Source organism: Stomoxys calcitrans, chromosome 1 (genome assembly GCF_963082655.1).
Source record: "Stomoxys calcitrans chromosome 1, idStoCalc2.1, whole genome shotgun sequence".
NCBI lineage: Eukaryota > Metazoa > Arthropoda > Insecta > Diptera > Muscidae > Stomoxys > Stomoxys calcitrans.
This window is the reverse complement of record NC_081552.1, coordinates 45,299,605-45,314,112: the sequence shown is the minus strand read 5'-3', so window position 1 is coordinate 45,314,112 and position 14,508 is coordinate 45,299,605. Positions and strand designations below refer to the sequence as shown.

General features: G+C 39.4%; 1 protein-coding gene across 2 annotated transcripts; it reads left to right on the top strand.

Moving 5' to 3' along the window:
* Positions 1-1,888: 1,888 nt before the first annotated feature.
* LOC106095193 (translation initiation factor IF-2) lies at positions 1,889-11,463 on the top strand. Of its 2 annotated transcripts, none has more exons than XM_013262439.2 (3): positions 1,889-1,964; positions 9,738-9,896; positions 10,557-11,463. In XM_013262439.2, the coding sequence occupies exons 2-3, from the start codon at positions 9,740-9,742 to the stop codon at positions 11,333-11,335; spliced, it is 936 nt and encodes a 311-aa protein (XP_013117893.2). In that variant the 5' UTR covers positions 1,889-1,964; positions 9,738-9,739; the 3' UTR covers positions 11,336-11,463. The 2 variants fall into 2 exon arrangements, with proteins under 2 accessions (XP_013117893.2, XP_013117892.2); XM_013262438.2 differs by lacking the exon at positions 1,889-1,964 and adding an exon at positions 2,160-2,359.
* The last annotated feature ends 3,045 nt before the right edge of the window (positions 11,464-14,508 follow it).

Here is a 14,508-nt window from a genome sequence, read left to right as displayed (position 1 = left end):
CGTATTAATTATGCGTCACGCGTGCGTTTAATCGTTTTTTAAATGTTTGGTTGATTATTTAACAAAAGTGCAAATTTGCATTCGCTTTACTGCATTATGACTACTGTCAAATACTTTTATGGTGAAATAACGTAAATTACTGTCTAACGCCTTTTTATGGAGGAATTAATGACGCACAGAATAATTTCCCTCTAAGTAATGAGGAGGAGATTTAAAAATATCTAAACTTTTAATGAATTGACGCATTTACCAGGTGACTAACGTCACTTGGATGATTTTAATGACTAACTCATGATTATTTCAACAAAATATCCTTACACTAGCAAAAGAAAAAAAAATTTCATATTCCTTCAAAAAGATTTAAAATTTAAATAAAATGTTCGAATAAATCAAGTAAGAGCGTGCTTAGTTCAGCCGTGCCGAATCTTATACATCCTCCACCATGGATCGCATTTGTCAAGTTCTTTGTCCGATATATCTTTATAGGCAAACAAAAGATAATGGAAAAGAAATGCTATGGTATAAGAAATATATCAAGTTATTAACCGATTAGGGCCATACTTGGGCTGGGGCTTGGCTGCTGGAGACCAAAGTGGAAGTCGTTGTACAAAAATTCAGATAATCGGATAAGAACCTGGATATATAGCTAAACCTGGTTATAGAGCGGTTTCAACTTTACTAAGTTCAGTTGTTGGAAGTTATAACAGAACGCTACATGCAAAATTTCAGCCAAATCGCACAAAAATAGCGGCTTGTAAGGGCTCAAGCAGTCAAATCGGGAAATCGGTTTATATGGGAGCTATATCAGGTTATGGACCGATTTGTACCATACTTGATACAGTAGTTGAAAGTCATAAAAGAACACTACATGCAAAAATTCAGCAAAATCGGACAAAAATTGAGGCCTCCAGGGACTCAAGAAGTCAAAACGGGAGATCGGTCTATATGGGAGATATATCAGATTATAGACTGATTTGAACCGTACTTGGCACAGTTGTTTGAAGTCATAACAGAACATTGTGTGCAAAATTTCAGCCAAATCGGAGAAAAATTGAGGCTTCCAAGGACTCAAGAAGTCAAATCGGGAGATGGGTTTATGTGGGAGCTATACCCAAATTAAAACTGATATGAACCATTTGCAATCCCCAATGACCTGCATCAACAGTTACGCTTTACGCGTTCGACCGCTATCGCGATTTCGACAGACGGACGGACATGGCTAGATCGACTCAGAACTTCGAGCGATCAAGAATATATATGCTTTCTGGGGTCTTCGACGAATTTTCCAGGTGTTACAAACGGTATGCCTAGATTAGTATACCCCCATTCTATGGTGGTGGCTATAAAAATCAGATTTCATTTCAAAATTTGGAAGTTTTTTTTTTATCGAATTTAAAATTTCTTCTAAATTTCTTCATTAAACTCAAAATTTCATTCCACTTTTGTTTTCATTCATTCATATTAACTTCCGAACCGTAACAATACCGCCGACTGACTACAGCAAATAAACCATGTTTGCAAATTGCTACCCAAATTCGATATACGCAAAGAAAAAATGATCATCCTTGTACCCAACGTATGGTTAGACTGACAGGCGAACAATAAACCAACGTAGACACAAGAAAGCCACCAAAAAAGAAGCAGAAGTTCCCCAACTGGGTACTAAAATCGGTATGATGATGGAGTAGTTCGCAACTTTGAGAACGTTCCATGCATGCTAAGTGGCAACGAAAGCCATGACAATACTACCTGTCAAGGGGGTGAAGGTAGAGTGATAATGACCAGACAAACGAACAACGCGACAACGGACGGCAACAACTATTCTGGCGATGATGATGATGACAATGGTTTCAGCCGCCAAAGTTGGCTATGTAAAAAATACCAATAACAACAACAAAAATAAAACAAATTGTAACTATTGAACATAGGATTGAATACATAGGAATATGCCGCCGGAACAGTACGTAAGTAATGGCAAATGATATGTGCGCTCTTTTTATATTTTCTTTTGCCTTTGTTTCTTTCTTTTTCTTCTTTTTTTTAATATTCAATTTTGGTTGAAGTTTTTGTTTTTGTTTTGTGCCATTTTAGTAGTTTACGCGTATATAAATCTAACACAAATCAAGGGGTAGCCATCATTTCTTTGGTGGAAACTTAAGTGTTAAGTTTAGCTCCAGGCTGATCAGCTCTGAAATTAAAAACTCGTGAAATATTTAAAGGATAACACCCATCGAAAACTTCCTGGGACACTCACAACAACAGAAACTTCGAGAAAAAAAAAGCAAAATGAATTTTAGTCTTGCTCTAATTGTGGTGGTGGGCCTTATTGCCAGTGGCAGTGCTTTGCCGGCTAAGAAAAGTATGTGTGAAAATTTTACCAAAAACAAAAATATAAAATACATATAAAGACTAAAGTGATCATATTCGATGAAAAATGTGCAAAATTTTAAAAACTAATTTAAAAAACTAAATTATAGAAAAAAAATGGTTAAACACAAACAAAAAAAAAACTATATAAAGTTGAAAAAAAAAGTTTTCCAATATATACATATAAAGGGTGATTTTTTTGAGGTAAGGATTTTCATGCATTAGTATTTGACAGATCACGTGGGATTTCAGACATGGTGTCAAAGAGAAAGATGCTCAGTATGCTTTGACATTTCATCATGAATAGACTTACTAACGAGCAACGCTTGCAAATCATTGAATTTTATTACCAAAATCAGTGTTCGGTTCGAAATGTGTTCAAATTTTGACAAATTTTGTTCAGCGATGAGGCTCATTTCTGGTTGAATGGCTACGTAAATAAGCAAAATTGCCGCATTTGGAGTGAAGAGCAACCAGAAGCCGTTCAAGAACTGCCCATGCATCCCGAAAAATGCACTGTTTGGTGTGGTTTGTACGCTGGTGGAATCATTGGACCGTATTTTTTCAAAGATGCTGTTGGACGCAACGTTACGGTGAATGAACACATTTCGAACCGAACACTGATTTTGGTAATAAAATTCAATGATTTGCAAGCGTTGCTCGTTAGTAAGTCTATTCATGATGAAATGTCAAAGCATACTGAGCATCTTTCTCTTTGACACCATGTCTGAAATCCCACGTGATCTGTCAAATACTAATGCATGAAAATCCTAACCTCAAAAAAATCACCCTTTATATATATTTTTTTTCAAAAAAAAAAAAACTATTATAGAGGCTATTATAATAGTTTTTTTTTTTTTGAAATTTTTTTTTTCAGAAATTTTAACAATTACATACAACATTTCAATACTTAATCTGAAATCACAATTGTCATAAAACTTTTTCTTCAAGCGATTCCTTATTCAGAAAACTGAATGATGCCTAAGGTTTTGTTAGTTTAGATTGAAAAGAGGGTGCAGATATTAATCTGCCCCATGCCACTATAGACATGCACCTAAGCTCTAAAAACTAAAAGGTAACCTCGAAAAAGAACATTTTATGTTAAGAAATTCTTGCTACTTCCAAAACCCTTAATTGTTTTCCATACCACGCCCCTAAGTTAAGTTATGTCTGGTATCTTGTCCCAGTCTAAATACCGGTGTCTGTTAGCCGCGAAAGCCGGGCAATAACATAGAAAATGCTCCGACATGTCATCATTTTAACTTGCCGCACCGATTTTGCATAAGTGAGCTCGTTGTCCTATGTGTCCCGTTATGACACCAAAAGCTATACTGATCTCCATGAAACTACCTTTCAGTAATAGCCTCGTCCTCTCACGATCCGGATCAACCCATAGGATTTTTGCTGTCCTACCGACTGTTTCGCTGTTCCATAGTTGTCGCCCACTCCCTTAAATCGGACTGCATCGACCTGAAAGGCTTCGGGTTAGCCAAGTTTATCGACGCATTCCGTGATCGCCTGGATCTCCGCCTGCAGGACCATATTATGGTCAGGCAGTCTAAAATAGATTTCAGTCCCTGGGTTCTCAACGTAGAGCCCCAGGCCCACTCCTACTGATCGCCTGGATCTCCGCCTGCAGGACCGTATTATGGTCAGGCAGTCTAAAATAGATTTCAATCCCTGGGTTCTCAACGTAGATCCCCAGGCCCACTCTGTCCTCTAGCTTTGATCCATCCGTGTAACATGATCTTCCAGACGGCAATACTAGGTTTCCGTCAGTCCAAAACTGTCCCACTGGCAGCAGTGTCTCGCACTCGACCTCAAGTATCGTCTCAGGTATCCGTTCGGAAACCTCTTCCCTTCCTTCCAGGTTTCCTATCGTCGCCTCGATTATACCGCGATGGTATGAGCTGCTCCCATCCTCAATCCATTCTCCCATCGCCTTAAGTCTCAAAGGCTCAGTGGCTGCCTCACATTTAATCTGTGTGTCAATGGGTCGGATAACTAGAATAGTCTCCAGTGGCCTAGAAGGTGTGGTCCTCATCGCTCCACCTATGCCAAGATAACATGTTCTCTGAACTTGTTGTATGGTTCTAACGTTCCACTTTTTCTCCATATCAGCCCACCAAACTACTGAAGCGTTAGTGAGTATTGGTCAAATCACGCTTCTGTAGAGCCAGTGGACTATCCTCCAGTCTACATAGTGCCCAACATCTGTGAGCCTTCTCAGTACGATCCAGAATGTGACACTTCCAATTCAGTTTCCTGTCCAAGATCACACCTAAGTATTTGACCTTGTCAGATATCGAAATCGTTTTATTGAGGAAACGTGGTGCATCAAATTGGCCCACCTTCGTCTTCCTCGTGAACAGGCGTATTTCTGTCATCTCTGGGTCAACATTGAGACCCCTAAGTCTAGCCCAACCCATATGCAAGACCCTTTTGGCCCTTCTGCATAGCTTGTTCGAATCCTTACCCCTAAGAAGTATTATAACATGGTCTGCGTATCAGACGGGTTCAAATCCCCCCTTAGTCACCATCCGTAATAGGTTATTTATGGTGGTCACCCAAAGGAGTGGCGATAAAATGCATATGGACCCGGTGCACCCGGTACTGGTCTAAGAATGGGATCAATGTGTTAGTCCGCACATTGTTAAACGCCCCCTCGATGACAATGTGTACGTCTTGGCATCGAAGGATTCTTCTATTTTATGCACATCGTCATGCAAGGCAGTCTCCACCGACCTTTCCTTGACATTCCTATTTAAGCAGTTCGCTGGATATCCTACTCTTTATCATGGAATCCACATTGCGTTCCATGGTTTTGAGTAGAAAGGACGTAAGGCTTATAGGCCTGTAGGGCTTTGGTGTCGCATAACTTGCATTGCCGGGCATGGGTATAAACACCACCCTTGCCTTCTGCCAGGCTTTCGGAGTATATGCAAGTCCTAGGCACGCTATGAAAATAGTGACCAGGTGAGGCGCCAGATAGTCGGTCTCCTTTTGTAGTAACGTCAGAAATATTCCACCTGCCAGGCTTTCGGAGTATATGCAAGTCCTAGGCACGCTATGAAAATAGTGACCAGGTGAGGCGCCAGATAGTCGGTCTCCTTTTGTAGTAACGTCAGAAATATTCCATCAGGTCCGGTTGACTTAAATGAATTGAAGCTCCTCAAGGCTTCATTGACCATAAATTCCGTTATGATAAACCTTCGATCAACCTCATTATTCCGAGATTTCGGTGTCTACGATGGGTTTTCATCAAAAGCCTCAACATGTCCTGCGTTGTTTCTGCTCTCATTCCCATGTCGTCTACTAACATTTCATTTTGGACATGGGTTTTTGGGAGAAACTTTTTATACCCTCCACCATAGGATGGGGTAGACTAATTTCGTCATTCGTCTAAGACCCCATAAGTTATTTATATACTTGATCGTTATGACATTTTAAGTCGATCTAGCCATGTTCATTAGTCTGTCTGTCGAAGCAAGCTAACTTTCGAAAGAGTAAAGCTAGCCGCTTGAAATTTTACTCAAAAACTTGATGAGATAGTAAATGCGCATATCGGTTCATATTTTGATATAGCTGCCATATAAACCGATCTGAGGTATTGACTTTTTGAGCCTCTAGAGGGCGCAATTATTATCCGATTTGACTGAAATTTAGCATGAAGTGTTTAGGCTTGACCATCAACAACTGGGACAAGTATGGCTCACATAGGTTCATAACCTGTTATAGCTCTCATATAAACCGATTTCGCATCTTGACTTCTTGAGCCTCTAAGGGGAGAAATTATCAACCGACTTGGCTGAAATTTTGCTTGAAGTGTTTGGGTTTGACCGTCAACAACTGCGCCAAGTATGGTTGAAATCGGTTCATAACCTAATATAGATCCCATATAAACCGATTTCTTGAGCCGCTAAAGGGCGCAATTATTATCCAATTTGGCTAACATTTTGCATAACATGTTTTGTCCTAACTTCTAACAACTGCGCCAAGTATGGTTCAGATCAGTTCACAACCTGATATAGCATCAATATAAACCGATCTCACAATTATACTTCTTGAGCCTCTAGAGGGAGCAATTCTTATCCGATTTGGCAACGACTTCTTGTACGGCCTTTAACATACGTATTAGATATGGTCTGAATCGGTCCATATCCTGATATAGCTCCCATATAAACAGATCTCCCAATTTTATTTCTTGAGCCGTTATTGGACGCAATTCTTTGGACGCAAACACTTTGGTCTCCAATAGCCAAACCAAGTACGGCCCCATTCGGTTCATAGTTTGGTATAGCTGAAAAAGCATAGCAATTCGTATCCACTATCCTTTGTTTGTCTATAAAGAGAAATCGGCCAAAGAACTTGACAAATGGGATCCATGGTGGAGGATATAAGATTCGGCCCGGCCGAACTTAGCTCGATTTTACTTGTTTTCATAGAAATTTGGTCAACATTTTGTCAATACTTCAATTCCTTAAAAATTTTTTTTTAGGAAATTTAAATTTAAAAATTTGTTTTCTATAGGATTTTTTAAAATTTTTTCTTACGAAAATTTTTTTTAGAAATATTTTTCAAATTTTTATTTACTTTACTTTATGCTTCAACCTACTCACTAATTAGTGAGCAGTGCAATGGTTGAAGCATGGCTTTTGCAGTAACGAACCAATTAAATGCCAACAGCCAAGATCTCCTCAAAAAGACATCTAGCACCAGCAAAACACACAAATTAAAAAATGTGTTGCCCAAGCAATCTTTGATTGCCAATCGAATAACCTTTCAATGTGAGCATATTGCAGCTACATACTTTCCGACATGCTGTTCGAGCATTCATTTATCTTTGCGCTTCTGGTCTCAAAATTATTGTTTAGTGGCAAAGTAGCCCGAATAGGCCCCGGACAAGGCCAAAATCGCAATCACGATAGCCTGCACATTACATTTTGCGATATCAGATTCTGCCTAAACTTTTTAAACAGTATGCCTTTCGAGTGAAACGTTGGGCAATCGTGTGTGAATTTTATTTATTTACTGATTAAATCAGCAAAATGTTTTCCAAAAGGTTCGCTGGACTGTCGTTTCTAGGAACCATTTGAACAAATGGTGATTTTTAAAATAAATAAATAAAATCACCCACGGTATAGCTTTAACTTATGTATCTAGCATACTGTATAAAACCTAACTGCATAAAAAATACTGTATAAAACATTCCAAAAATTATTCTCTCTAACTATTCACTGTAAATACAGTTCAAGCAAAGATGTTACGATTTGCTTCTGGCTAAAATGCCAATGCATTAAACTGTTAACGTTGTAATGAGCCAAAGAACAAAAGAGTGACTGACCATTAATAAATAGAAGAGAAGTAAGAGAACTTGAATAACATAACTAAATGTCGTACTCTCCACGGTGCTCCACGTTAACCACAGACAGTAAATTGATAGAGATAACCCATACAGACGCACACGTAAAGTATAAACAACTTCGTGTCGGCTACAAAAAAAGGAGACCCCTTACCATTGAGCTTAAACTTGAATCGGACAGCATTCAGTGAATGGAATATTCACGGCAAAAAAAATACAATTTTATTATAGAAAATGGCTTCACTATTTTTCAAAGTATACTCCAGCAATATTTATACACTTCTGCGAGCGTTCAAACCAAACACTTTTTCTACTCCTATAGGAACACCTTCAAAACGCTTCAACAGCGTTTTCTGGCGACGAAAATCTTTGGCCACGCCTTTTTATCTGAATATGAGGGAATTAAAAGAAGTCATTGAGTACTAAGTCAGGCCTGTACGGAGGATGACCTATCAATTCGACGTCTTGGCAGAATAAAAAGGCGCTCGCATTGACATGGTGAACAATGATTCGTTTTTCGAACATCTCCCATGACTTCAGGCAATCAAATTCCGTTGTACCACTCAGCGGAACAATCGCCACATGATATGAAATGAAATCGAAATATTAATCTGCGAAATATAGGTTCTCTCGACATTCTGAGTCAATCTAGCCATGTCCGTCCATCCGTCTGTCGAAATCGCCATAGCGTTCGAACGCGTAAAGCTAGCCGCTTGAAATTTTACACAGATACTACTTATTGATGTAGGTCATTGTATTGTAGGGATTGCAAATAAGCCATATCGGTACAGATATGGATATAGCCCCCATATAAACCGATCCCCCGATTTGACTTCTTGAGCCCTTAGAAGCCTGAATTTTCATCCGATTCGGCTAAAATTTGAGTTACGACTTCCAACATCCATGCTAAGTATGATTCGAATCGGTTTATAAACGGATATAGCCCCCATATAAACCAATCCTCGGATTAGACTTCTTGAGCTCAAATTGAGGCTTCTAGGAGACTAACGTTATGACTTACAAAGTCCATGCAAAGTATCAGTCTAAAAACAGATATATCCCCCATATAAAACGATCCCTCGATTTGACTTCTTCAGCACTTAGAACCCTAAATTTTTACCTGATTTTGGCTGAAATTTGGCCCAAAAACCTATCTTATGACTTATAACATCAGTGGCAAGTTTTATACGAATCGGTCAATATGATATATATAGATATAGGCCTCCCAAGTACCGTTATTCCGATATGACTTCTTGAGAGCAAAATAATTCGAATACAATCTCAGTTAATAGGGATAAATTTTTTGCGGAATCAATGGTGGTGCTGAACTTAGCACGCTTTTACTTGTGTAATATTTCTTCGCACTAATAGACACAAGCCTTTTTTGGGCGATTGTCAAATAGTGCAGAATTCAATGAGAACCAACCCTTTTAACGGCAAGGTTTTCGAATTTATGGAAGAAATTACGAAGGATGATTCTATCTCACGATTGGTCACATGAGGATTTTGCATTATAAGTTCACACGTTTATATGGGAGCTTTAGCGCATGGGACCATACCTGGACAGAGTGTTGGACAGTCATAACTGAACACTACCTGCAAAATGTTTTCCAAATCGAATAACAAGTGCGGCTTCTAGGGACTCAAGATTTAGAATCGAACGACCACCACTTATGGGAGCTATATATCCAAATCTGAACCGAAATGGCCCATTTGCAGTCCCCAATGACCTACATATTAACATCACTAAGAAGGCTCTGTGTAAAATTTTACCCGCTATCGTAATTTCCATAGAGGGACGAACAGACATGGATATATCGACTTAGAATATCAAGACGATCAAGAATATATATTCTTGGGGGGTATTGTGGCTTCCCTGAACTTGACGCCAAGTGTGGAAAGCAAATTTTCATCCTATTCACAATTACCTTCTATTACTCACAATAACATCGATGGAGAATCTGGTTGGCAACGTTTATAATTATCACATAATTTTTCTGCTTTTCAGGAATGATTTACTATCAGCAACCTGCTCAATACTATGCCAATCCTCAGCGCATGATGTATGTTCAGTATGTACAACCTGCTCGTCCTTATGCTCGATCCACTCAAGCCGCTGAAGCTTTGGTCGCTGGTGAGACCGTAGCCACTGGCACTTATTTGAATGGTAAGCTGTAAGAAATAATTTTAATATTTTTTTTATACCCTCCGCTATAGGATGACGGTATAATTACTTTCCAATCCCATTTGTAACACCTTAAGGTGACGATCTAAGACCCTAATAAGCATATATATTCTTGATGGCTAAGTCGATCCAGCCATGTCCGTCCGTCTGTCTGCCTGTCGAAAGCACGCTACCTTTCCACTCCTTCGAAAGATAGGAGCTTGACATTTCGCATAAATACTTCTTATTAGTACAGATCAGTTGGGATTGTCAATGGGCCAAACCGATATCGGATCTTGACTTCTTGAGCCTCTAGAGGGCGCAATTCCTAACCGATTTAGCTGAAATTTCGCAACAAGTGTTTTGTTTTAACTTCCAATAAATGTTCCATGTATGGTTCAAATCGGTTCATAACCTTATATAGCTCCCATACAAACCCATCTCCTGATTATACCTCTTGAACCTCTAGAGGGCGGAGTTATTATCCGATTTGGCTGAAATTTTGCACAATGACTTCCACTTTAGTGTCAAGCAGCCTCAATCGGATCATAGCTTGGTATAGCTGAAATAGAATTACAATTCTTATACATTATCCTTTGGTTGCCTATAAAGAGATATCACGCAAAGTTTTTAATTTAAACTCAACTTCTCACCTATTTGAAGATTGCAATCAGGAGGAAACTGACATTGCCGCTGCTGGTCCCGCGGTCGATGTTGCTGTGGAGCATGGTGAAGATATTCTGAGTGAAGCTGTTGCTTATCCTGCCGCCGGTGAGGAAACCCCTACGGTTGTTGCTGTCTCCGCTGTGCCCGTTGAGACTGATGTTGTTGCTGCCGAAGAAAATGAAGTGACTGATGAATCTGCCAAGGTACCACGCGATTATAATTTTGAGGCAGCTGCCTCCGCCGATGAAGCTGCTGCTGCCGCTGCCACTGCTGAAGAGGAAGCTACTTACACTGCTGAAGCTGAACAAGCTGCTGCTGCTGAAATTCCCACTATTGTTGAGATAGAAACTCCAGTAGCCGCTGAATTGCCTGCCCCTGCGCCCTTAGCCCCCGTGGCCAAACCTGCCAGACGTTATTTGCCCTCCAAAAAGAAGGTGTTCGTACAATTGGACCAATCTGCTGAGTCACAAGAAGACACAGAACTTTCGGTGGCCGATGCCGAGGAGGAAGAATATATTCCAGTTGCTCCAGTAGCCGCTCGACGCCCTGTAGCCAAAAAACCCGCCAAGGCAGCATCTAGTTCGGGTAAACCACAAAAGCCCCTGCCTGCCGGCACCTTCTTCCCCATTAATTTTGGAGGTACCTCCGGTGGAGCCATTGCTATTGCCAATTCTTTCAGCACTGGCGAAGGTGGTTCTGCCACCAGTCATGCCATTGCCTATGGCTCACCGGATGGAGCCCGTGTACGCAGCCGTCCCAGTAAATTCCATCATTAAGGATTATTGTCCAGGCATTTAGTACCGAAATATGCATTTTCCAATGAATTTCTTTGAAGCCCAATTAATGCCCTCTAACTACTTGTAACTGACCCCCATCCATCCTTAAAGTTATATTTGATTTGTTTTTTTTTTTACTATTCACCCTTTAAATTATTTTTATGATGTTTTAGTCCAATTGTAAAGAAAACGAAAACAACGAACAAAAAATTAATAAATACAAAAAAAAACAAAAGGTTATCCTATAAATGTAGTTTTCTTTATTTTTATCTTAAGCCCAGTACTGACTTCATTCGCAGCGTTCTTCGCCAGAACACAAACAAAAGTCAAATAACAACACACAACAAAAACAACAGCATTGAAGCAGAGTTAACTGATGCTCATTTCGTGAGCATTTAATTGACGCAGCGAAAGGTCGCTACTATATTGTCATAGAACTCACTAACATTTCTACAGAATGTGTTCGCATTTTCTTCGTCACCTTTTTTATACCCTCCACCATAAGATGGGGGGTATAATAATTTCGTCATTCTGTTTGTAACTACTCGAAATATTCGTCTGAGACCCCATAAAGTATATATATTCTTGATCGTCGTGACATTTTATGTCGATCTAGCCATGTCCGTCCGTCTGTCCGTCCGTCCGTCCGTCCGTCCGTCCGTCTGTCTGTCGAAAGCACGCTAACTTCCGAAGGAGTAAAGCTAGGCGCTTGAAATTTTTCACAAATACTTCTTATTAGTGTAGGTCGGTTGGTATTGTAAATGGGCCATATCGGTCCATGTTTTGATATAGCTGCCATATAAACCGATCTTGGGTCTTGAATTCTTGAGCCTCTAGAGTGCGCAATTCTTATCCGATTGGAATGAAATTTTGCACGACGTGTTTTGTTATGATACCCAACAACTGTGCCAAGTATGGTTCAAATCGGTCCATAACCTGATATAGCTGCCATATAAACCGATCTTGGGTCTTGACTTCTTATGCCTCTAGAGTGCGCAATTCTTATCCGATTGAAATGAAATTTTGCACGACGTGTTTTGTTATTTTATCCAACAACTGTGCCAAGTATGGTTCAAATCGGTTCATAACCTGATATAGCTGCCATATAAACCGATCTTGGGTCTTGACTTCTTGAGCCTCTAGAGTGCGCAATTCTTATCCGATTTAAATGAATTTTTGCACGTAGTATTTCGTTATGATATCCAACAACTGTGCCAAATATGGTTCAAATCGGTCCATAACCTGATATAGCTGTCATATAAACAGATCTGGGGATTTGACTTCTTGAGCTTCTAGAGGGCGCAATTTCTATCCGATTTGGCTGAAATTTTGCATGACGTATTTTATTTTTACTTTCAACAACTGTGCCAAGTATGGTTCAAATCGGTTCATAACCTGATATAGCTGCCATATAAACCGATCTTGGGTCTTGACTCTTGAGCCTCTAGAGGGCGTAATTCTTATCCGATTTGAATGAATTTTTGCACGAAGTATTTCGTTATGATATCCAACAACTGTGCCAATTATGGTTTAAATCGGTCCATAACCTGATATAGCTGTCATATAAACAGATCTGGGGATTTGACTTCTTGAGCTTCTAGAGGGCGCAATTCCTATCCGATTTGGCTGAAATTTTGCATGACGTATTTTATTTTTACTTTCAACAACTGTGTCAAATAAGGTTCAAATCGGTTCATAACCTGCTTTAGCTGCCATATAAACCGATCTGGGATCTTGACTTCTTGACCCCTAGAGGTCGCAATTATTATCCGATATGCCTTAAATTTTGTACGACGGATCCTCTCATGACCATCAACATTCGTGTTTATTATGGTCTGAATCGGTCTATAGCCCGATACAGATCCCATATAAATCGTTCTCTCTATTTTACTTCGTGAGCCCCAATGGGCGCAATTCTCATACGAATTGGCTGAAATTTTACACAGGTCTCCAACATATAATTTAATTGTGGTCCAAACCGGACCATATCTTGATATCGCTCTAATAGCAGAGCAAATCTTTTCTTATATCCTTTTTTTCCTTAGAAGAGATGCCGGGAAAAGAACTCGACAAATGCGATCCATGGTGGAGGGTATATAAGATTCGGCCCGGCCGAACTTAGCTCGCTTTTACTTGTTTATAATGCGTTTTGAATGTTGTAGAAGTCTGCATTTGGCTTTAGGAGAGAATCACCTCCAGAAATAGTTTTCATCTGTTGTAGTTGTCCTAGTGTACAAATTGATGTAGTCAATAATTGAGCAGTTGGTTTTTTTAGGCTTTGTTGTTAAAGAAATAAGACCGGGTGGCGTATGCGTATCATTTTTATACGCACGTTCCTTGCTTATGATCATCATACGCCTCGTGGGACAAAAAAAAATTGGAACATGATTAGTGTAGTATGCATTTCATAGATGTACTTTCGCAATATCTTTGAGATAAATATTGCCTACCAATGTACGATCTTTCCAAGGGGTGGAAATGCTTCAATTCATGGTTAGTGTGGTGCATCTATTGTGGCTTTCATTCAGCTCATGTCGACAGAGAAATTAACAAATTACACTCAGGTCTCGTTTTATGTGATGCATTCCAAAAAAAAAAAATCGCATAAATCTAATTTCAAATAAAAGGATACTTTAACTTCATATAAAAACAAGTAAAAGCGTGCTAAGGCCGAATCCTATATACCCTACACCATGGATCACATTTGTCAAGTTGTTTGGACGGATTCTCTTTATAGGCAGAAACATAAAAAAGGATAATGGGAGGTCATAACAAGAAGTCGCCATGGGATGAACGTATTGAAATCCCAATATCACACAAAAGATTTTTGACCCAAAATAAGTCGTTTTAAGCTATTTATGTTTTGCATATCCATATGTTTAAAAATATGGAAATATGTAAAAATATGCAAACTCTCGCTCAATCTCCGCGATAATAGAGGACCCATCGGATCTAACTGCCTTGACACCGGGTCACTAATTTAAGGGAGCTCCTCTACTCGCATTTTCGGAGCCCACTTCGTCAAAATTGTCTCTAGTGAATAAATGATCAAAATTGAAAGCCCTTCACCATCAATTTCGTCTTAGATGAAAGGAATACTAAAGGGTGATTTTTTTGAGGTTAGGATTTTCATGCATTAGTATTTGACAAATCACGTGGGATTTCAGACATGG